Source organism: Anomaloglossus baeobatrachus, chromosome 1, assembly GCF_048569485.1.
Source record: "Anomaloglossus baeobatrachus isolate aAnoBae1 chromosome 1, aAnoBae1.hap1, whole genome shotgun sequence".
NCBI classification, from domain to species: Eukaryota; Metazoa; Chordata; class Amphibia; order Anura; family Aromobatidae; genus Anomaloglossus; species Anomaloglossus baeobatrachus.
This window is the reverse complement of record NC_134353.1, coordinates 849,371,930-849,395,470: the sequence shown is the minus strand read 5'-3', so window position 1 is coordinate 849,395,470 and position 23,541 is coordinate 849,371,930. Positions and strand designations below refer to the sequence as shown.

Sequence of the window (23,541 nt, the reverse complement as noted above, 5' to 3'; positions counted from 1 at the left end):
ATAAAAAAAACGTTGTGTTAAAGCAGCCTTAGGCTACTTTCACACCTCCGGTTTTTGCTCTGCGGCACAATACGGAGTTCTGCAGAAAAACCGCAACCAGTTTTTTTTACGCCGGTTGCGGGTTTTTTTGCATAGACTTACATTAGTGCCGTATTGTGCCGCAGGGGCTTGCGTTCGGTCCGGTTTTTACCGCATGCAGCAGATTTAGCCGATGCCACGGCCGGATAGAACGTTCCCTGCAACGTTTTTTGCTCCGGCAAAAAAAAACCGCATCGCGCCGCATCCGGCCGCTACGGCGCATTTTTCAATGCATGCCTATGGACGGCGGATGCGGCGCGATGCAGAAAAAAACGCATCCGGTCGCCGCATGCGTTTTTTTTTTCCACTGTGCATGCTCAGTAGCGTGCCGCAACCGGAAAAAAACAGACGGGACGCATGTAAAAACTTATGCAAAGGATGCGGTGTTTTCGCCGCATCCGTTGCATAGGTTTCACAGCCGGATTGAGCCGCACTGCTCAAACCGGATGTGTGAAAGTAGCCTTAGCTGGAGACAGGAGGACAGAAAGACAGTCATTAGCCAACTCCATCTGCTGGAGGAGAAAAGCACTCAGCTGAAAGTTTCTGGACCACCGATCAAAACTAATATACTGTGACAAGTCATTACAGGCAAGAAAAAAATTAAATTAAATCCAACATGGCAGGATGAGCTAAGGCTAGGTTCACACACGGCATATGTTACACAATGTAGGTTTAGGATTAGGCAGCTTTCACACATCCGGTTTGTGCTGAGCGTCACAATCCGGCTCAAAAACATATGCAACGGATGCGGCGAAAAAAACGGATCCGCTGCATAAGTTTTTCCATGCGGCCCGTCCGGTTTTTGACGGATGCGGCTTGATACGGAGCATGCGCAGTGCAAAAAACCACATCCGGCGTCCATAGGCTTGCATTGTGAATCGCACCGCATCGCTCCGGATCCGGCGCGATGCGTTTTTTTTGCCGCGCAAACAAAACGTGGCAGGCAACGTTATATCCGGCCGCCGCATGGCTTAAATATGCCGCATCCGGCAAAAACCGGACGGAACGCAAGGCCATGCGGGCACAATACCGCGCTAATGCAAGTCTATGCGGGAAAAATCACAAACGGCAACAAAAAAAACGGTTGCGTTTTTTCTGCAGAGCGCCGTATTGTGCCGCACGGCAAAAAACAGATGTGTGAAAGCAGCCTTATGCACTGAAATTAAGCAACAAAGTACAAAACAATGTAACTAAATGGACTTCTTTTTACATACAGAATAAGATGTCTACAGAGGACTCCAGACACAAGCGGATTTTCAAAGCAGGGAGCTGCCAGCAGGGGATCTTGACGATTTGCCCAAGTACATAGCAGCCAAGACGGTAAGTTCAGGGCTTTCTCCACGAGGCGCCCATACTCCATACTGAGGAAATCCAATGTTGTTTCCATTTATTCCTCATTTGTAGATCAGTACCATGTCACTCCATCCAGGATTTCCATAATTACACGACTCTTAAGGGGGCTTTACACGCTACGATATCGTATAATGTTTTATCGTCAGGGTCACGCTGTTAGTGACGGACATCCGGCGTCATTAACGATATCGCAGCGTGTGACACATACCAGCGACCTCAAAAATGGTGAAATTCGTTCACCATGGAGAGGTCGTTCCAAAACCAAAAATCGGTAATGGTTGATTATCGATGTTGTTCGTCGCTCCTGCAGCAGCACACATCGAGGTGTCTCCTTACCTGCCGCCGGCCGCAATTCGGAAGGAAGGAGGTGGGCAGGATGTTACGTCCCGCTCATCTCCGCCCCTCCGCTTTGATTGGCCGGCCGCTTAGTGACGTTGCGGTGACGTCGCTGTGATGCCGAACGTCCCTGCCCCTTGAGGGAGGGATTGTTCGGCAGTCACAGCAACGACGCCGACCAGGTAAGTGCGTGTGATGCTGCCGTAGCGATAATGTTCGCTACGGCAGCGAACATACGATATCGCACACACGACGGGGGCGGGTGCTTACACGCTCGATATCGCTAACAATTGCTAGCGATGTCGTAGCGTGTAAAGCCCGCTTTACTTCTTCATGTTGCAATTTCAAATGTTGAGGAGTGTAATAATAAGTCCAGAAATGAGATATAGTATACAGCACACCTGGACAAAGTGTCGCTCATGGGCCACATCCGGCCCTCTCTCTGTATTGCCCGGCCAGCGGACCGAGGCGCTTGAAGGGCTGAAAATAATGTACCACGGGCCACATCATGCCCTTTCCCACACATATCCAGATATCACCATTATCCTGAATCCAGGATGCAGATAGCGATGAATACATTGGTAGAGGATGAAGCCACCAGACCTTTTATCCAACAATGTGCTTGTGCGACTGAGACCGCAAACGCGATGGCGTCACCACACCACGTCTGCTCTGTGGAGTCCGCGCACCAGAGACCGAAACAGAGTAAAGGGGAAACGGGAGCAAGGGGGGTATGACTTGTTTTGTTTTTATATATGTAAAGGGAATATGTGACTGCTCATAGGGGGCTATGTGGGGACTTGTACTTTATATACCTAGGCTATATGGGGGCCCACAACTATATTTAGGGGGCTATGTGGGGGCTCATCCTGTATATACAGGGCTATGTGGGTGGCTCATACTGTATATAGGGATACTGTGTGGGGGCTCATATTATATATAGAGGGGCAATGTGAGGGCTAATATGGTATATAGGGAGGCTTTGTGAGGACTCATTCTATACAAAGGGGGCTATGTGTGAGCTCTTACTGAATACAAAAGGACTGTGTAGGGGCTTATACTTTATATAGGGGGCTATATGTGGCCTCATACTGTACATAGGGGGACTGTGTTGGCTCGTACGGTATATAGAGGATGTCCGCATAGTTCATTCTGCTCAATATTAAATTATAGAATTATTATTTTAGATTAATATTAATTGTAATTAATATATTATTGAACAGAATTGGCCTCAGTGGCATCAAACAATAGTCACAGTATTTCTTTCTGGTAGATAGTAATATCTTTAGTGTCCTCTCCTATTTACTGGCCATTTATCCTACAGCAGTAGATCCACATCACCATCCTAACATTCATAACATCTAATCTTCTGTATTACTGGGATATATGGGTGAATATTGTATTGTGAATTTATGAATGTTAAAATCAGTAGAAGCTATTCCAGAATTGTATTATGTGGCAAAAATGACATGGTGGCACCTTGTAAAAGGTTTCAGAGGTCAAGGTGGAAAATAAAGGTCCAGTCACACTAAACAACTTACCAGCGATCCCAACAACGATACAACCTGATAGGGATCGCTGGTAAGTTGCTAGGAGGTCGCTGGTGAGAAGTCACACTAAGCGACGCTCCAGCGATCCCACCAGCAACCTGACCTGGCAGGGATCGCTGGAGCGTCGCTACACGTGGAAGCATGCTGCGCTTGGTAACTAAGGTAAATATCGGGTAACCAACCCGATATTTACCTTGGTTACCAGCGCACACCGCTTAGCACTGACTCCCTGCACACCTAGCCACGGTACACATCGGGTTAATTACCCGATGTGTACTCTGCTACATGTGCAGGCAGCAGGAGCCGGCTTCTGCGGATGATGGTAACCAAGGTAAACATCGGGTAACCAAGAAGCCCTTCCCTTGGTTACCCGATATTTACCTTCGTTACCAGCGTCCACCGCTGCCAGTGTCGGCTCCCTATTCCCTGCACTCCTAGCCACAGTACACATCGGGTTAATTACCCGATGTGTACTCCAGCTACGTGTGCAGGGAGTCGGCACTGGCAGTGTGAGAGCGGCGGACGCTGGTAACGAAGGTAAATATCGGGTAACCAAGGAAAGGGCTTCTTGGTTACCCGATGTTTACCGTGGTTACCATCGTCCGCAGAAGCCGGCTCCCTGCTGCCTGCACATTTAGTTGTTGCTCTGTCGCTGTCACACACAGCGATGTGTGCTTCACAGCTGTAGAGCAACAACTAAAAAATGGTCCAGGACATTCAGCAACAACCAGCGACCTCACAGCAGGGGCCAGGTTGTTGCTGGATGTCACACACAGCAACATCGCTAGCAGGTTGTGCCTCAGCAACGATGTTGCTTAGTGTGACCGTACCTTTAGAGTCCATTTTATGTATATGTAATGAATTGGCTGCTGGCCTGGTCTGGCCCCTTTAAATAACAGCTGCTTTCCTGCTGATGATGTCACAGAATATTGTGGTTTCTGGCTCCGCCCACTGCAGTATGACATCACACACATTATAGAAGGAGCTGCAGGGCCCACATTCCATTAGAGGTTGTAGTATGTGGAGAGTGGTAAGTCCGCTCTGTGTCACCCCACGTTGTATCTTTCATTCCCTTCTATCACCTATTTCTCATTCATCTTTTTTTCATTTAGGAGTCTTTAGTCTATATAACACAAGCAGGTCCAAGACCAATAGTGAAGCCCTGAGATTAGGCGATCGACAAATTTCAGAGCAAATCCAATAGTAAAGAGATAAATCCCATTACATCCTATATACCCAAATATAGAAATTACAATGATTTTCCAAATAACGGCGTCATTTTATTGGTTTCTGACTTTCTTGCTCATCAGCTAAATAATATAGGTTTAAGTTAGAGAATCCCCTCAAGTTAGGGCCGCGCCAATTAATTGGTCTCTTCCCATCCTATCCCTGGTATACGTGGAGAGATATCTACTCCTGGGAGGGAGAATTTATTGTGAAGTGGAAGGAAAATTCCAGATCACTCCAAAAAATAAAGCAGTGGCGCAACTAGAGTTTGATGGTCCCTGAAGCAAAATTTAGACCCCCTCACTCCCTCTTGGGGTATAGGATAATTATGCTGACACTCTGCTCTTTCTATCAGCACCCAACTTTCCCATGCTCCAATATCCCTCTTTCACTCAGCACCCAGCTTTCCTATGTTCTGATATCCACCTTGTCCTCAGCACCCAGCTTTCCCATGCTCTGCTACACATTTTTCTCTCAGTACACAGCTTGCCTTTGATATGAAAGCATGGGAAAGCTTTGTGCTCAGGGAAAGCTGTACAGCAGAGCATTGGAAATCTGGGTGATGAGGGAAAGCGTGATATCAAAACATGGGAAAGCTTGGTCCTGAGGACAAGATAGATATCAGAACATAGGAAAGCTATGTGCTGAGAGAAAGATGTATAGCAGAGCATGGGAAGGTTGGATGCTGAGAGAAAGCCACCTTCCATCAGCACTCACATTTACAATCCCCATCCCGGTATATAGCCCCATCCATTTTTTTTGCTATACATTATATTTGTGCTATAAATAACATTAGAGAATTATTCATTTTGCATGTAAAAATAGTGGGGTTTTTAATGATACACGAGGTTTGACATTTTTCAGAGGATTTTTAATGCTTTTAGTAATATTATACTTTTCAATGTGTGAAATTCTATCACTAAAAATGTCCCACATTTACACTGGAGTTTATATACTGTATATGTGGACATTTCTGTACACACTTTAAACACAAAGAAAATAAGAACGTTGGATGTCTGACAGCAAACATCATGAAAATGATGACACCCTGCCACCATCACAGGACAGTGGTGAGGCAAGTTATATCATCAGTTACAGGGCAGTGGGGGAAAAGGGCAGGAAAGTGCAGCTGTGAGGGGCAAATAGGAGGATAGCTGGAGGATAGAAGAGGATACTGGGGCAAGAGACATTATTCAGGCCGCTCCCGTACTCCCTTTATAGGTTACATTGTGTCCACTGGAGCCTCCCCCTCCTGCTTGTGTCAGATCGGTTACAAATGATACAACACAAAAGTCTGGCTCCCTGCTGTGACTGACAGGAGCTGGCACCCCAGTGAGAGCCACTACATTCTCTTACTGGCTCTCACTGGGCATAAAATGTGGGTGTTTAGTGGGTGAAACCCCGCCCACCTTAACAAAATCCCGCCCACTCAGCATTTTAGTAGGCCTGTTGCCCGTTGGCGGGGTTTCGAGCATGTTAAAATATCGTAAATATGTGTTCACCTGGGGTGAAAATATATTTAATAAGGATCCATTTAGGATCCGAAAAAGCCGCCTCTTTTTGGGGAGTGGAGAATTAAGAACCGGATCACCAAAAGAGCCGGACTGCCCATTACTAGTGCTGACTACAGAACTATGGCAGTGCAGGAGAGAGGGGACACCATCTCATTAGGCGTTTCTCATATTTCTGCAGCACGCACAGCAGGTCTGTGCCTGTGGGCGCGGGCAAACTACTGTGAGGTCCCATAGCAATGAGTGCAGTGCAGGGGGATGGCTGTGCTGCGGAGGATAGAAAACGCTCAACTTTTCTCCCTCTTCAGATGGGATTCACCGATTTTTCTGGTGGGCTAGAGAGCAGTTAAATTGTTCTCTTTAATAGCAGCACACCATCGCCCAGCAGGTCCAGGAACCCGGTGCCTAATGTAATCACTGTGCTGTTATTAAAGAAAATGAATATTCACTGCTCTCCCCGCCCGTAAATCACACCCACCTCTCAAAATTGGCTACAGTAAAAAGGCTAGGATTATGAGAGTGGAGAGCAACACTCACAAAACGTGTTAGCCTCTGCGCCGGCAGCTGCCTCCTGTGACCTCGCAAACGTCACAATCTACATTGCAGGGACCCCACAGGTCTTTGTGTGGCAATGTGCATTTCAGCTGGATATGCACCCTTGGACGCACATCCAGCTGAAGCAGATGCTACGGTTCGCTGGACCCCTGTGTCCTTCATCGTTTTGCCCCTGTCCATCCTGAACAGATTGGGGAGTTGAACTATCAAATAACCCCCAAAAAAATTGCTAATATAATGAATGGAATAGGTAATGAAGCAAGAAGTTCTATTCATGCTCTTAATGAGGAAATTGCTCAGCTTGGGAAGGTAGCCATTCAGAACAGAATAGCTCTTAACTATCTGTTAACAAATGAAGTTGGAACTTGTGCTATTATAGGTGAGGAATGCAGCTTCTGGATTGCACCTGATTCTATAGGCAGAAACACGGATAAGGTAAAGGAGCTGCAACAAAAAGCTATAGAGATATATCCAAGGAGGGATGGAATCCTTTCTCTTGGATGGGGTCTGTGTTTGGTTTAACAATATACTCTAAACTTTGCAAAAGCCCATAATGGTAGCAATAGGATTGATTGCATGGATATTGATTGACTGGAAATTTTTAACATGCTGCGTTTCTCTTGCAGTAAATGAATTGAACATCGGACCGATAGGAAAGAGGAGACTACAGCTACAGAGGCGACCGTCTGATGGCCCAGCTCGACTACCCATCTCTTCTGACTGACCCTTTCAGCTTTTTGAGAGTTGGGTGGAGGACATCATCTCTGAAAATAGGGTCCCACACCTGCACCCCAACAGTTTGAGCACCACTCTTTGAAGAGTCAATGCCCTGAGACCACAGGGGGGCAGGCAGCTGCCAAAGGTGGTTTGCCTAGCCTCTCACTTTGTCACTGGGGATGATTTTCATTCTTCAGGGATTCCTCCGGAGTGGTCCTTGTGGTGGGATGCAGGTCTGGACAGCTGTCGTCATCCTATTAGATAGATAAGAATGAATGTATGTATTGTAGAAATGTCCACTATCATGGTCCCCATCTTGTGGTAATGTGTCCATCCAAACCGCCATATTGTAGAAATGATCCCTATCATGGTCCCCATCTTGAAGTAATGTGCCCATCTTGGTCCCCATCTTGAGTTATGTCCAACATCCTGGTCCCCATCCTCATAACACGTGCCCTTTTTATGTTTAATATACACATTGGAATCATAAGAAAGATGACACTACAGCTACAGAGGCGACCGTCTGATGGCCCAGCTCGACTACCCATCTCTTCTGACTGACCCTTTCAGCTTTTTGAGAGTTGGGTGGAGGACATCATCTCTGAAAATAGGGTCCCACACCTGCACCCCAACAGTTTGAGCACCACTCTTAGAAGAGTCAATGCCCTGAGACCACAGGGGGGCAGGCAGCTGCCAAAGGTGGTTTGCCTAGCCTCTCACTTTGTCACTGGGGATGATTTTCATTCTTCAGGGATTCCTCCGGAGTGGTCCTTGTGGTGGGATGCAGGTCTGGACAGCTGTCGTCATCCTATTAGATAGATAAGAATGAATGTATGTGTTGTAGAAATGTCCCCTATCATGGTCCCCATCTTGTAGTAATGTGCCCATCCAGACCCCATATTGTAGAAATGTCTCCTATCATGGTCCCCATCTTGTGGTAATGTGACCATCTTGGTCCCCATCTTGTAGTAATGTGCCCATCCAGACCCCATATTGTAGAAATGTCCCCTATCATGGTCCCCATCTTGTGGTAATGTGTCTATACAAACCGCCATATTGTAGAATTGATCCCTATCATGGTCCTCATCTTGTAGTAATGTGACCATCTTTGTCAAAATCTTGGGTTATGTCCAAGATCCTGGTCCCCATCCTCGTCCTCATAACAAATGTGCCCTTTTTATGTATAATTTATACATTGGAATCATAAGAAAGATGACACTACAGCTACAGAGGCGACCGTCTGATGGCCCAGCTCGACTACCCATCTCTTCTGACTGACCCTTTCAGCTTTTTGAGAGTTGGGTGGAGGACATCATCTCTGAAAATAGGGTCCCACACCTGCACCCCAACAGTTTGAGCACCACTCTTAGAAGAGTCAATGCCCTGAGACCACAGGGGGGCAGGCAGCTGCCAAAAGGTGTTTTGCCTAGCCTCTCACTTTGTCACTAGGGATGATTTTCATTCTTCAGGGATTCCTCCGGAGTGGTCCTTGTGGTAGGATGCAGGTCTGGACAGCTGTCGTCGTCCTACTAGATAGATAAGAATGAATGTATGTATTGTAGAAATGTCCACTATCATGGTCCCCATCTTCTGGTAATGTGTCCATCCAAACCGCCATATTGTAGAAATGATCCCTATCATGGTCCCCATCTTGTAGTAATGTGCCCATCTTGGTCCCCATCTTGAGTTATGTCCAACATCCTGGTCCCCATCCTCATAACACGTGCCCTTTGTTTAATATACACATTGGAATCATAAGAAAGATGACACTACAGCTACAGAGACGACCGTCTGATAGCCCAGCCAGCTCGACTACCCATCTCTTCTGACTGACCCTTTCAGCTTTTTGAGAGTTGGGTGGAGGACATCATCTCTGAAAATAGGGTCCCACACCTGCACCCCAACAGTTTGAGCACCACTCTTAGAAGAGTCAATGCCCTGAGACCACAGGGGGGCAGGCAGCTGCCAAAGGTGGTTTGCCTAGCCTCTCACTTTGTCACTGGGGATGATTTTCATTCTTCAGGGATTCCTCCGGAGTGGTCCTTGTGGTGGGATGCAGGTCTGGACAGCTGTCGTCATCCTATTAGATAGATAAGAATGAATGTATGTGTTGTAGAAATGTCCCCTATCATGGTCCCCATCTTGTAGTAATGTGCCCATCCAGACCCCATATTGTAGAAATGTCTCCTATCATGGTCCCCATCTTGTGGTAATGTGACCATCTTGGTCCCCATCTTGTAGTAATGTGCCCATCCAGACCCCATATTGTAGAAATGTCCCCTATCATGGTCCCCATCTTGTGGTAATGTGTCTATACAAACCGCCATATTGTAGAATTGATCCCTATCATGGTCCTCATCTTGTAGTAATGTGACCATCTTTGTCAAAATCTTGGGTTATGTCCAAGATCCTGGTCCCCATCCTCGTCCTCATAACAAATGTGCCCTTTTTATGTATAATTTATACATTGGAATCATAAGAAAGATGACACTACAGCTACAGAGGCGACCGTCTGATGGCCCAGCTCGACTACCCATCTCTTCTGACTGACCCTTTCAGCTTTTTGAGAGTTGGGTGGAGGACATCATCTCTGAAAATAGGGTCCCACACCTGCACCCCAACAGTTTGAGCACCACTCTTAGAAGAGTCAATGCCCTGAGACCACAGGGGGGCAGGCAGCTGCCAAGGGTGGTTTGCCTAGCCTCTCACTTTGTCACTGGGGATGATTTTCATTCTTCAGGGATTCCTCCGGAGTGGTCCTTGTGGTGGGATGCAGGTCTGGACAGCTGTCGTCATCCTACTAGATAGATAAGAATGAATGTATGTATTGTAGAAATGTCCACTATCATGGTCCCCATCTTGTGGTAATGTGTCCATCTAAACCGCCATATTGTAAAAATGATCCCTATCATGGTCCCCATCTTGTAGTAATGTGCCCATCTTGGTCCCCATCTTGTAGTAATGTGCCCATCCAGACCCCATATTGTAGAAATGTCCCCTATCATGGTCCCCATCTTGTGGTAATGTGTCTATACAAACCGCCATATTGTAGAATTGATCCCTATCATGGTCCTCATCTTGTAGTAATGTGACCATCTTTGTCAAAATCTTGGGTTATGTCCAAGATCCTGGTCCCCATCCTCGTCCTCATAACAAATGTGCCCTTTTTATGTATAATTTATACATTGGAATCATAAGAAAGATGACACTACAGCTACAGAGGCGACCGTCTGATGGCCCAGCTCGACTACCCATCTCTTCTGACTGACCCTTTCAGCTTTTTGAGAGTTGGGTGGAGGACATCATCTCTGAAAATAGGGTCCCACACCTGCACCCCAACAGTTTGAGCACCACTCTTAGAAGAGTCAATGCCCTGAGACCACAGGGGGGCAGGCAGCTGCCAAGGGTGGTTTGCCTAGCCTCTCACTTTGTCACTAGGGATGATTTTCATTCTTCAGGGATTCCTCCGGAGTGGTCCTTGTGGTGGGATGCAGGTCTGGACAGCTGTCGTCATCCTATTAGATAGATAAGAATGAATGTATGTGTGTGTACGCTTTATTAAAGATGGGGTGAATGTTTAGATGAAATGGCAACAATTGTGCAGCCAGGAATGGATGTCTGACATCCCATGATCTATGCAGACTAGCTGTATACTACGTGTAGTATGGGCTGTCCACAGGGGCCATTTCATGATAGGAAGGAACGTAGGCAGCTAGCTGATCTACTGTAATGTGCAATAATGAAATAAAATATTTGCTTCGTAAAAAAACGCTTTTGTGACTCCTTTTGTGAACAACTTGTACTAAACAAGAGCCACGGGCAGCAGAGCCACGCTGCTCTCCATCCAATCCCACGAAGACAGTTATTGTGCAAAGAACAATGGGCACAAATGTCAGGATCTAGCTGTGTAAAACTGGGGACACATACCCCAAAAGACCTGCAGCAGTAATTGTAAAGCACATTATTGACTCAGGGGGGCTGAATACAAATGCACGTCCCAATATTCAGATTTATATTTTTAAACTATGTAGAAATCCATGTATCATTTCCTTTACACATCACAAATACTTGCTTCTTTGTGTTGGTATGTCACATAAAAGCCCAATAAAATACACATAGGTTTGTGGGTGTAACGGTGAAAAGGTCACAGGTATGAATATTTTTTAAGGCACTGTACATGGCACCAGGTGTACAAACTTAGTACAAGCTTTCTCCCCTGCACTTCTGGTGAGGAGGCAGGAATTAGGCTACATGCACACTGCGTCTGTGCTAACTCTCAGGCTTATATACTCAGGACACTTGTAATTGACAATGGGCACAGTCAGGACGGCTGCCTAGGCATCCATCCATCATAAGGAATAAAATAATACATACTGCATAATATACAATTCTTTACAGCGGCGCTCTGCATAGGAAAGTGCGATCTGCTGAGATTTCCTGTAGAGTAAAACACGTGGTATAAGACGGCAGACAATAGCACAGACCGATCACCTCCGTCTTGTGATGGGGTCTATGAGAATGGTACAGAATCCAATATCGGGAAAAACTACAGCTGTATACTGCAGGATAAGGGCACAGAGCCGGTGTCTATTTACACTGCACGATTACACTGAATGAGCGTTCATAGGAAATCAAAATACACGATCAATAATATGGAGCTATAGGGAACAAGTACAAATATGGACCATAAAAAGAGCAATCATACGGTCGTGTGCAGCAGGACAATGACTGAAAGCTTACTATGAGCAGTCCTGCTGCTAAACTGCCAGAATACTGAAGGCTTCCCCAATACACAGCGCTATGCTTTTCTGTGAAATATAGAGACTTCTGAGTGAACAGTTTGAAGACAAGATGATGGAGAAGAGTCTGCTGGATGGCTCCGCTCTGGCTTCTCCCCGTCTGGCACATTTGGTGGATTGGTGTCTATATATATATGTAGGGAAAGACCTGACCATTGAGCTTAGACCGGCAGGAAGAATGGACCTCACCAGTGAACACTTCACAAGCTCAACTCTTTCACAAAGTATGATTACTCCGAGAAGTCACAGTGCCTGGCCTCACTCCCACTTATAAATATTCACTCCGATACTCATCCAGAAAAGTGGGACGAGTGTCATGCGGAGGCCATTCCATATGCCATGTGTGAGATTTTGCTGCCTAGCATCCGCATCACATGCGTATACCACCCAAATGCAATAAGTTTTCAATATTATCTTTTACATACTAGAATATTCAATGTAAATTAAAGCTAGTTGTAATAAGTAATAAATAGTGATGGGCGGACCCAGACTGTAAAAGTATGGATCCCACGGTTTCACACATACCCAAGTGCCGGGCACAGGGCCGGAATTCTCAGGGAATTCTGGCTAATGATCCAGGTCCGGCACTCAGGTAATACAAAACAAATAAAGGAAAAATAAAGAAAATAAGATTAAAGAGAGGGCTTCAATCCTACAGAGTCTCCGGCACGGCTGTAACTGCTTCCGGTTCGAACAGTCTTCTTCCGGGGCCGCTCATTCTCGCTAATCCATATGCACTGCTTTCCCCACCCATGGCAGCCCTGGCATCTGTGATTGGTTGCACTCCGATGTGCCCCCAGCCTGTGTGACAGCGAGTCTGGCTTCTTACAATCATAGACTCTGTCTGCGGCTCTATATGTGGTGTAAATATATATTAATAAAACAAAAAAGAAAAATAATGTAGGGTCCTCCCATATTATGATACCCAGCACAGATTATGCATACAGCTACAGGCTACAGCCCCCAGCCGTGCGCTTATCTTGGCTGTGTATAAAAATAAGAGAAACCGCATGCGCCTTTTTTGTTTGTTGTTTTTGTGGTGTTTTTTTTTTAATTATTTAAATAAAATTTTTTTTAAAAAAAAGCAGTGTGCGCTCCCCCCAATTTTGATATCCAGCCATGACAAAGCCTGACACCAGGGGCTATTGCAGTGGTGATTTTTGGCAGAAAAAGTCACCTGTATTTTGTGCTAACACCTCTTCAACTAATGACAGCACTGAAAAATCTGCTGAAGTATACATATACACTGAAGATACAGATCTTATATACACATGGAAAACACACAGTGTAGTATATGTTTTTGATTGGATCAAAAAAAATGTAAAATTATATTAAGTTGAATTCTTAAGATTTTATACCAGAAACATCAGCAAGAACAATATGAAAGCCAGAGTATTAAAACTAATAAGGATGGCTTGTAGAAAGCTGCTAATAACGCACCAACACAGAATTAATCACTCGTACAACCTTATGACATATTTGACGTTACCAATCTCCGAAATTCTAGATGTATCAATATCTCCCAGCGAACAATATACAAATTTCTAGATCGTGTGTAAATAGATTTACACACTTCATATTACGACATCTGTTATAAAGGATATTTTCTGTGGAATTTGTAAAAACCAGGCTTAAAAGAAGACATATAAGTATAAAGGAATAAAAATAACAAAAAAAAGGGAAATGAAAAACTAAATAGGCACTGAATGCCTGCCAAATCTTACCTTGTCAAAAAAGCTGGTATCACACAAACATTTTCTAAAGAGTTTAATGTCCGACTCCAGGGAGCATCCAGAAGTCTGACGCCGGGTTAATGTCAGCACGCCGGAGGACCAGCAGAACCGTAAGAAAGAATCCGGATTGATTGCTGCCGTACAGAAGTCAAGTGGCGGAAGCTCCTGAAAACTGGAGGTAATGGGATTATATTAATAGACGCACACAATCAGGAGTCAGCCCTGTATTCTGTATCCAGTGCGTCCACCAGCAGCTACACCACAGAATGGAGTGGGTCTGTGCGCCGCTCCCATGTATGAGCTCGGAGCCGGTGTAATGAGGTAAGCACAGCTCATTATCCTCGGGTAATGTAATTGGGATTAGACGGCACTACCTCCATGGCCGGCTGTGCGCAGAATCACTCCTACTGACAGGCTGGAAGGCAGCAGATCTGTACGACTGTGACTGGGAAAAAGAGACAGCGCCTCAAGGGAGCTCTGCATTGTTTAAGAAGTTATAAACAAGAAAGGCTTTCATAACAAAATGTACAAGTAGTCACGGACATGCTCGAGTCATGCTAAAGGCAACATCCCCGACAGGAACGACATAGGCTCTGCCCAAAGGAATTTTACTAAACTTTCTGGCCTGGGTGAAACATGAACAGTTCAGATGACGGCTCTGCAAAGCCGGCTACAAATACATAATAAATATAGAGATGTTTGGAAGAGAAACATGCAAGTCCTGGCTGAAGTTTCCCAAACAAAGATGTGCCGATAACATAAACCGTCCAGCACGCAGAGGTCTTCCTGCATTACACAGGCTGCACAGAAGTATACGGCTTTTTAGAATAAGTTTATCCCCCTACACATTAAAATTGGCCAAACCTGCCAGAATTGTGCGACACCCCGATGTCTATGGGGGTCTCCCGACTCTCTGGGGCCGGCACATTGGAACTCCAACAGCCGATCCTCTTGTTCTTCAAGAGAAAAGCCACTGCCAGAGGGATCTGGCGGCAACTCTCTGATAGAGAACACAGGACCAAAGATTCCTGTATGGGGAAATCGGGAGAGAAAGCTATCTAATGTGTATGGGGGTCTTTAGAAAAAGATTATTAAGGTTCTGTGCACACCTGCATTCCTTATTTCTGTTACACTGCTCTGTCAGAAGAGAAGCGCTATGAAAATATCACCAGTGTCGCTCAGTCTCATATCGGACCTCAATGGTACTTGATGAACCCCAATGACTATAACGGGGTCAGTTTGGTTTCTGCCATATTTTGCTTTTTTTGTCATCTGGTTCTGTGCTTACCTCCAGTCTAGAAGTGAACAGAGCCTTATAGAAATGTATAGTGCTGCAAAACATCTCTACAGTCATGGCCAAAAGTTTTGAGAATGACACCAAAATTATATTTTCACATGATCTGTTGCCCTGTGGTTTTTAATTGTGTTTGTCTGATGTTTACATCACATACAGAAATATAATTGCAATCATATTATGAGTACCAAAAGGTTATATTGACAGAATGAGTTAATGCAGCAAGTCAATATTTGCAGTGTTGACCCTTCTTCTTCAGGACCTCTGCAATTCTCCCTGGCATGTTCTCAATCAACTTCTGGACCAAATCCTGACTTATAGCTGTCCATTCTTGCATAAGCAATGCTTGCATTTTGCCAGAATTTGTTGGTTTTTGTTTGTCCACCCGTCTCTTGATGATTGCCCACAAGTTCTCAATGGGATTAAGATCTGGGGAGTTTCCAGGCCATGGACCCAAAATCTCTATGTTTTGTTCCATGAGCCATTTAGTGATCACCTTTGCTTTATGGCAAGGTGCTCCATCATGCTGGAAAAGGCATTGTTGGGCGCCAAACTGCTCTTGGACAGTTGGGAGAAGTTGCTCTTGGAGGACATTCTGGTACCATTCTTTATTCATGGCTGTGTTTTTAGGTAAGACTGTGAGTGGTGCGATTCCCTTGGCTGAGAAGCAACCCCACACATGAATCGTTTCAGGATGCTTAACAGTTGGCATGAGACAAGACTGGTGGTATTGCTCACCTCTTCTTCTCCTAATAAGCTGTTTTCCAGATGTCCCAAACAATCGAAAAAGGGATTCATCTGAGAAAATGACTTTACCCCAGTCCTCAGCAGTCCACTCCCTGTACCTTTTGCAGAATATCAGTCGGTCCCTGATGTTTTTTCTGGAGAGAAGTGGCTTCTTTGCTGCCCTCCTTGAAACCAGGCCTTGCCCAAAGAGTCTCCGCCTCACAGTGCGTGCAGAAGCACTCACACCAGCCTGCTGCCATTGCTGAGCTAGCTCGGCACTGCTGGTAGTCCGATCCCGCAGCTGAAACAGTTTTAAGATACGGTCCTGGCGTTTGCTGGTCCTTCTTGGGCGCCCTGGAGCCTTTTTGGCAACAATGGAAGCTCTCTCCTTGAAGTTCTTGATGATGCAATAGATTGTTGACTGAGGTGCAATCTTTGTAGCTGCGATACTCTTCCCTGTTAGGCCATTTTTGTGCAGAAAAATGATGGCTGCACGCGTTTCTTTAGAGATAACCATGATTAACTGAAGAGAAGCAATGATACCAAGCACTAGCCTCCTTTTAAAGTGTCCAGTGGTGTCATTCTTACTTAATCATGACTGATTGATCGCCAGCCCTGTCCTCATCAACACCCACACCTGTGTTAATGGAACAATCACTAAAACAATGTTAGCTGCTCCTTTTAAGGCAGGAATGCAATGCTGTTGAAATGTGTTTTGGGGGTTAAAGTTCATTTTCTTAGCCAATATTGACTTTGCAAGTAATTGCTGTTAAGCTGATCACTCTTTATGACATTCTGGAGTATATGCAAATTGCCATTAGAAAAACTTAAGCAGTAGACTTTGTAAAAATTAATATTTGTAGCATTCTCAAAACTTTTGGCCATGACTGTACACAACATAACCAATGAGTGAGTTTTCCTGCTGCTGAACCTCTAAGTGTTATAAAGGACAGAATCATGCCCTATGATACCACCTCACCGCAACGCAGGAGACCGGATGAATTTGCTTTAAGTAAATACAGGAGATAATTGTAGCTTGTGGAAGATTACGGGAAAGCATATGAAAATGTGCACATCCTACACACACACTGCAGATGGACACTTTCTGGACTAAACCGACACGGACGTTGGGGCCCCATGGCCAATCCTAGGGATAGGAGTAACACCGGGATGTATAAACACATATCATGGATCCTGAAAAAAAAAGTTCCATGCCAGAGAGTAGTGTATAATGAAGAGCCATGGATCTAATAAGGTTTTTAAAGTCTGACTCAAGCAATTACGAGGTTTTTTAATAGTCGCTGCGGCAGTGGTCGGTGTGAGGCACCGCACCTTTAAAGGGAACCTGTCACCACTTTTTTGGCCTATCACCTGCGGCCACCACCATCGGGCTCTTATATACAGCATTCTAACATGCTGTATATAAGAGCCCAGACCGGGGGTATAACATAAAAAACACTTTATAATACTTACCTAACAGTCGCTGCGGTGGGCCTTCTGGGCGTGTCCGTTCTCTGGTGCCGGCGTCGCTTTCGGCCATCTTCGTTCTCTTTCTGAAGGCTGTGTGCATGACGCTTCTACGTCATACACACTCACCAGTCCTGCGCAGGCGCACTACAATACTTATATCTGCCCTACTCAGGGCAGATCAAAGTGCGCCTGCTCAGGACCTGAATGCCGGCGAGTGTGTATGACGTCAGACCCGTCATGCACCGCGGCTAGAGAAGAAGGAGCACAAAGATGGCCAAAAGAGGCGTCGCCAGCACCGGACAACTGAGACGCCCATATGGCCCACTGCGCGACCGTCAGGTAAGTATTATAAAGTGTTTTTTATGTTATACCCCCGGCCTGGGCTCTTCTATACAGCATGTTAGAATACTGTATAGAAGAGCCCGGTGGTGGTGGCTGCAGCTTATAGCCAAAAAAATTGGTGACAGGTTCCCTTTTATGGCTACAAATAGGTTGGGGACCCATTTAGAGGTTCGCAGTGACCTGGCAATGGGCTACATACAGTCTGATCAGAATGTTACACCAAGAACCTCATGTTCGCGTATATAAATGTTTGTCTAACGGTATTAGATCAAAGTCTGATTTTTGGATGTGCGGTCCATGTCTTTTTCTCCAGCTATATTATTTATTGATCACTCTATTGCTTCCCATGGTCAAAGCAGTTAAGTACTGAGTTACTATGAACATTTGTTCTCTTACAATCAATAAATACTAATCATCATATTCTGGAGATCTATTCTGCATTCTGACAGGCCAATAATAAATGCCCGGCATCTATGGGGGATTCTCAACCAGAAGGAGGAGGAGCACAAAGTCTCTAACATCCACCATCTCCGTGATGTTGTCATGGAGGATGGAAGAGGATCCAGCGGCTTCTGTGAAGCTGTAGTGAATTCCATGCAACAAAGCTAGAGGAAAGGACATGAACCGCACATCCAAGGATCATACTGTGATCTAATGCCGCTAGGCAAAAATGTATATACCTGAACATGAGGTTCTTGGTTTAACATTGTGATCAGACTGTATGAAGCCACTGCCAGGTCATCGCGAACCTCTAAGTGGATCCCTAACTTATATGAAGCCTTAAATGGTGCGGTGCTGCGTGCCAACCATCGCCGCAGTGACAGTGCACACTACCTGGTGCCACACAACACCCATGCTGCAAGGCTGCGCCCCCATGACTCCAGGCCATACCATCGCATTAACACATAACGATCACAGCAAAGGTCGCCACACAGAACAAGCACCCTGTGAACGGAGCTGAACAAGTCACCCTCCACAAGCTCTCATTATATGAGCTGAGCGCAAAAAAAAAATGCAGAACCCCTCCTTGTAGACTCCTGCTAATTAAAACCACCTGTGCCAAATGGGAAAAGTGCTGATCCAAGAAAAAAAAAAACAGAGTGGCACAGGCTATGCAATGTAAGGCCCCCTTCACATAACCATGTCTCCGGTACTTGTGACGTCCGTTTTCACACGTACCAGAGACACTGACACACGTAGACCCATTAAAATCAATGGGTCTACGCACACATTTTCACATGGGCCGTGTGTCCGTGTGGCGAATACATGTCTCCATGTGCTCCACACGCAGACACGTCCGTTTTTCTCTGGCAGTATGGGTGTCACACGGACCACACAGATATGATCCGTGTGACATCAGTGTGACACATACCAGAGAAAACCACGTTTCTGTGAAATAAAATGAATTTCTACGCTCACTTTCTCCAGCCCTGCTGTCTCTGCCGCTGCTGTCACTTGCTTCCGACCCCTGCTCATTGTGTTCATCACATATTCACTGCACTGGTCAGAAGCAGCAGCAGCGGGGAGTCAGTAGGGCCGGAAACAGCAGAGCGGAAGACATCAGCACCAGGGACAGCAGCGACTGGGACAGGTGAGCAGAAAGTTCCTGATCTTTGTGTATTATCACGGATAGCACACGGAGAACACTCATGTGCCAAAATCATGGCACACGGAGGGCCATATGCACCTTTTACACATCCGTGCAAAACATGTGTGGTTTTTCACGGACGTGTGAAAGAGCCTAACACAGCTGGAGAAAAAGACATGAACCGCACATCCAAAAATCATACTTTGATCAAATGCCGCCAGGCAAAAATTTATATACCGGAACATGAGGTTCTTGGATTAACATTCTGATCAGACTGTATGAAGCCACTGCCAATCAAAGTATGTTTTTTGGATGTGCAGTTCATGTCTTTTCTCCAGCTATGTTTTAGTAAACTCCATGCCCAAGAGAGTTAATTCAGTGCTTGAAAATAATGGTGGCCACATAAAACACTGACACTTTGGGTCAACTGGTCCATTTTCACTTAGCGGGTGTACTCACTTTTCTTGCCAGTGGTTTAGACATTAATGGCTGTGTGTTGAGTTATGTAGAGGGCACCACATTTGCACTGTTATACAAGCTGTACACTGACTACTGTACATTGTATCCGAGTGTCAGATCTTCAGTGTTGTCCCATGAAGAGAGATAATAAAAGTATTTACTAAAATGTGGTGAGGGGTGTACTCACTTTTGCAATATATTCTACATCAATGAACAGGGACGGCGTGTGCAGAACACTGGCCTAGTCTCAAGATTAGAGAGCTTGTCCAGAGGCTAAGCCGATCTACTCACTTTTTAAAAAGTTGGACCAATTCGGTGTGAGCGTGACGTACAGCGACCTCTACAGGGGTCTCCCCTTCTTTATTCACTCTACTCAATGCAGAAGATCCACCGGGAAGACACAGGAGGTAATGTGACACCTCGATTAATCCCCATCTCGTTGTTAGATGTAGCAGGGTTTCGTGGCACAGGTCGTCTGTAAAACAAATTCACAGGTTCTTATATTATTTCTTTGTACACAAAAAGTAGTTAGAGGGGTTGTCCACTGCTGTATAACTCCTTATCAATGGCCCCAGGGAGCTACGTAAAGTTAAAAAATAAAATACAGTATATTTACTTCCCAGATTGGTGACTCTGCTCCATCCTCAGCCCTGTGTCCCTCGTCTAATCAGATGCAGCCTACATGTGAAGGCTGCAGTCGATCAGTAGCTACTGACTGGTTGCAGCAGTCACTTGACATTGTGTGTGTCAGGAGCCTGGTGGCAGAGGCACGTCTGAGAGTTGAGCAGTAGTGGTGCCGGTTCGGAGACAAGTATAGATTAATTATTTACTTCATGGAATAGTCTAATGCCAATGAGAAGGGGCAGTCTGGTAATGGACGACCTGTTAAAATTACATGCATCTTACAAATAGGGGCTGATATAACTAGACATTGTAGGCCGTGGCTTCATAGTGGTGTAGTGATCGCAGCCCTGAGACCTTTTGTCAGGACGCAGCTGTCAGAGAAACCCAGTTACTCCCCATAGTCCAGGCACTGTGGATGGAAGCCTTTTTGTCTGCACCTTCAGGTACTGTGCAGTCCGAATGACGGCTGATGGTCACAGCCAACTCCTGTGGAGAATGCTGGAGGCCGCGCTCCCGGGCCCGTCCATGCCGCAGTCACGCATATACAGCTCCTGTGCACGTTTCTCACATCTTACAGCTTTCATCTGCCTTTCTCGTGTGTTTGTTTTCACCAGTTGATGGCTGTGAGTCATTAGGAAAATATAAAAAGTCCTATGGTGTATTTATGTGGTGTTTATTCCCACTTTTGGTAGTTTTTTTGGGACCCTGGCATCGCTTTAGGAGTGGCTTTTTTCATAAGTACGGCAGCTCAACGCCTATGAGAGTGATTATTAGCTTAGTTTTAGCAGCCGGGAAAGGCCACTACTGCTGCGTTTCAGAATAAAGCAGCCTAAGAGCTGCCGGGGAGCGAGCCATGTGGAGACAAGTCAGACAGACCCCGGCGGCTTCTCCCAGCTCGCTGCCATTGACTGACAGGTTCCTCCCCATACACACATGCAGGCAGAAACCAGTCACTCCAGGGCAGTGGTTGGGGAAAAGCCGCCGGGGTCTGTCTGACTCGTCTCCCATGTGGCTCGGTGATTCTCTCCGGGGAAAGAAGCATACACGATGTCCAATTTCACACTGTTGATCCTTCTGTCCTTCCTAAGATAAAAGCCTCAAGAGGAGTCCTGCAGCATCTCTCATAGAGAACACAGGAGCACTGAGCGCACTAGTGTGTGCAGGATGCAGGATAGGTGATTAGCTGAATGATGGCCCAACACCCATCTATGTGTATGAGGGGCTTAAGATCAATCTGTGTCCCAAGATAAATGGTCCATAAGAATATAATTTTTTTACACAGAAAAAAAAACCTGATACATCATAATCCATATCTCAATCATATGTCAATTTTAAACCAACAATTAAAAAATAAAAACACCATATGTACTGTATGTTGGCATTATTCACTTTTTTGCACCTTCATTGAAATTTGTAGGCAAAGGATAATTAAAAAAAAGAGTGACCTTATCGCCGGCTCAGATTGTCTTTTCCTTGCAGATGGTCTGTATCACAATATGTGACATTATCCGCGCTGCCCCTGTGCTTACAGAAAGCACACCCATGTGAACTTAGCCTAAAGACCCTATACAGGACCCTATACAGGACCCTATACACAGCAGTATACAGTATGTCGCTGATCAGATTATCACGTGACAAATCATTATGCCAACACAGCCACACACACGTCAGTCCATGCTGCCCGTTACAGCGGCTCATCCTGCCGCTCATGTACAGCGACACCGGGCGCCAAATGAACGACGGTTCTGGAAATAAACACAAGACAAGTGATCACAGATGAATGAACTTTATTTTGACAAAGTTTTTTTTTTGTCTAACTTTACATAAATTATATATATATATAATATATACACATACATAGAACTGTAATATATATATATATATTATATATATATATATATATATATGGCAAACAAAGCACCACTCCAGAGTTTTCTTTTTTTTCGCCTTGTAGTGGAGCTTTAAAGGGAACCGGTCACCAGATTTGGCGACTATGAGCTGCGGCCACCACCAATGAGCTCTTATATACAGTATTCTACAATGCAGTATATAAGAGCCCAGGCCGCTGTGTATTACATAAAAAACACTTTTATTATACTCATTTAGTGGGTGGTCCGGTCCAGTGGATGTCACTGCTCTCCAATCCACCACCTCCTTTCTGCGGACATCGCCATCCTCCTCTTACCCAGCCCAGTGTGGATCATCCACACAGGCCGGCATCGCAGTCCTGTGTAGGCGCAGTTTAATCTGTCTTGCTGAGAACAGAAGTACTGTAGTGCACATACGCGGACGCGCTTTAACCTTTCCCCGCGCCTTCGCATTACAGTATTTTGATCTGCCGTCAGCAGTGCAGATAAAAATGCGCCTGCGCAGGACCGCAATGTCAGCCTGTGTGGACGATGTAGGAAGCATCATCCTCACAGGGCTGGGTAGAAGGAGGACAGTGGTCGCTGCAGAGAGGAGGAGCCGGACCGGAGAGTAGCGACACCCATCGGACTGGACCGCCCTCTAGGTGAGTATAATAGAAGTGTTTTTACGTTATACAGCACGGCCTGGGCTCTTATATACAGTATTCTAGAATTCTGTATATAAGAGCTCACTGGTGGTGGCTGCAACTTATAGAGGCCAAATATGGTGACAGGTTCCCTTCAAATCTAAGGTCTCTGCCCCCGATCTTACAGTCACCCTCCAACATTTTCATCCTTTTTTTGCTGCAGCTCTGGTCCCTCAGCGCCATCTTATGCCCATAAATTTGACTGGCTGAAAGTCACAAGTTACATCACAAGCGCTCAATGAAAGTCTATGAGAGCATGAAAGAGGTCATAATGAGGGTCCCATAGAGTTGTATTGAGTTGTGACCTCTGGTGTAATCCACGAAACACTGGAGCTGCAGGGACCGACCAGAGCAGCCTGATAGGTGAAGACGTCGGAGGCTGCGTATAAGACAGGGTGCAGAGGACTTCGGTTCAGTGGTAAAATTAAAAATAAAAAAACACTGAAGTGAGCCAGAGCACCTGTTGATATAAGTACAATGTGTTGGTGCACATTCACACTGTGGCCAGTAACAGACAAAACCTAGGATAAAAGCAAATGAGCAAACAATAGTGGTCTATCAGGTAGAAGGATCATTCATTCTTAAAAGGGTGGTCCACCCATATTTATTTTCTAGATTGAGAGAA

At 45.5% G+C, this 23,541-nt stretch overlaps 1 protein-coding gene across 1 annotated transcript in view; it reads right to left on the bottom strand.

The window, feature by feature from the left end:
- ARHGEF28 (Rho guanine nucleotide exchange factor 28) overlaps positions 1-23,541 on the bottom strand; it is a 345,613-nt gene that overhangs the window by 194,665 nt on the left and 127,407 nt on the right. The window contains exons 5-6 of the mRNA XM_075325325.1: positions 20,030-20,213; positions 13,851-14,031 (exon numbers count right to left, since the gene is read on the bottom strand). Coding sequence (XP_075181440.1) covers positions 13,851-14,031; positions 20,030-20,213 — 365 coding nt within the window. The remainder of the gene's footprint in view (positions 1-13,850; positions 14,032-20,029; positions 20,214-23,541) is intronic.